The sequence below is a fragment of the Chaetura pelagica genome, unplaced genomic scaffold (genome assembly GCF_000747805.2).
Source record: "Chaetura pelagica isolate M959 unplaced genomic scaffold, ChaPel_1.0 scaffold824, whole genome shotgun sequence".
Lineage (NCBI taxonomy): Eukaryota > Metazoa > Chordata > Aves > Apodiformes > Apodidae > Chaetura > Chaetura pelagica.
In genome coordinates this window covers 15,911-17,026 of record NW_009952900.1, presented here as the reverse complement: position 1 = coordinate 17,026, position 1,116 = coordinate 15,911, and the positions used below count along the sequence as shown (strand labels likewise).

The window sequence follows — 1,116 nt, the reverse complement described above, 5'->3', positions numbered from 1 at the left end:
GTGGCCCATTTTGGGGTGTGTGGCCATGACCACGTTGAGTGTTGGCCAAGGGGTGTCGACTTTGGGTGTGGCCAACAAGGGGCGTGGCCTTTTGAGGGGCTAAAAGCGGGCGTGGCCTTTGAGGGCGTGGCCTTTCTGACACGTCTAGTGGGCGTGGCCAATGGGGTCGTGGCCAGTGGGAGTGGGTGGGAACGGCCAAAGGGAGGTGACAACTCGCGTTGACCGTCGCGTCGACCGGCCCCCAACCAGCCCATCGGGAGAGGACGGAGGAAAAGAGGGCGTGGCCCGGGGGAAAGGGGCGTGGCCCGGGAAGGGGCGTGGCCAACCCTTGGCCAATGGGGGGAGGGGGGAGCCCCCGAGGGGCGTGTCCTCACCCGAGTGCAGCCCGATGCGGATGCGCACGGCGGCCTCGGGCATGTGGCGCATCTTGAAGGTGCCGACGGCGCTGAGGATGTCCAGCGCCATGTTGGCGATCTCGGCCGCGTGGCGGTTCCCGTTGCGCTTGGGCAGCCCCGAGGCCACCATGTAGGCGTCCCCGATGGTCTCCACCTGGGGACAAGGAAGGGATTGGGGACGTGGGCTTTGGTTGGTTGTGACCACCTTGGACCAGCCAACCCTGAGACCACCATGGAGGTGTTCCCAGTGGTGGGGACAGAGGGGACAAAGAAAGGATGGGGGACATGGGGATGGAGGGGACAAGGGGGACATGGGATTTGGTTGGTCGTGACCACCTTGGACCAACCTTGAGGCCACCATGGAGGTGTCCCCAGTGGTCTCCACCTGGGGACAAGGAAGGGATTGGGGACGTGGGCTTTGGTTGGTTGTGACCACCTTGGACCAACCAACCCTGAGACCACCATGGAGGTGTTCCCAGTGGTGGGGACAGAGGGGACAAAGAAAGGATGGGGGACATGGGGATGGAGGGGACAAGGGGGACATGGGATTTGGTTGGTCGTGACCACCTTGGACCAACCTTGAGGCCACCATGGAGGTGTCCCCAGTGGTCTCCACCTGGGGACAAGGAAGGGATTGGGGACGTGGGCTTTGGTTGGTTGTGACCACCTTGGACCAACCAACCCTGAGACCACCATGGAGGTGTTCCCAGTGGTGGGGACA

The 1,116-nt window shown here is 63.5% G+C and overlaps 1 protein-coding gene across 1 annotated transcript in view; it reads right to left on the bottom strand.

Moving 5' to 3' along the window:
• Positions 1 to 374: 374 nt before the first annotated feature.
• LOC104386960 (retinal guanylyl cyclase 1-like) overlaps positions 375 to 1,116 on the bottom strand; it is a gene marked incomplete at its 3' end in the record, with an annotated part of 14,019 nt that continues 13,277 nt past the window's right edge. The window contains exon 14 of the mRNA XM_009995641.1: positions 375 to 549. Coding sequence (XP_009993943.1) covers positions 375 to 549 — 175 coding nt within the window. The remainder of the gene's footprint in view (positions 550 to 1,116) is intronic.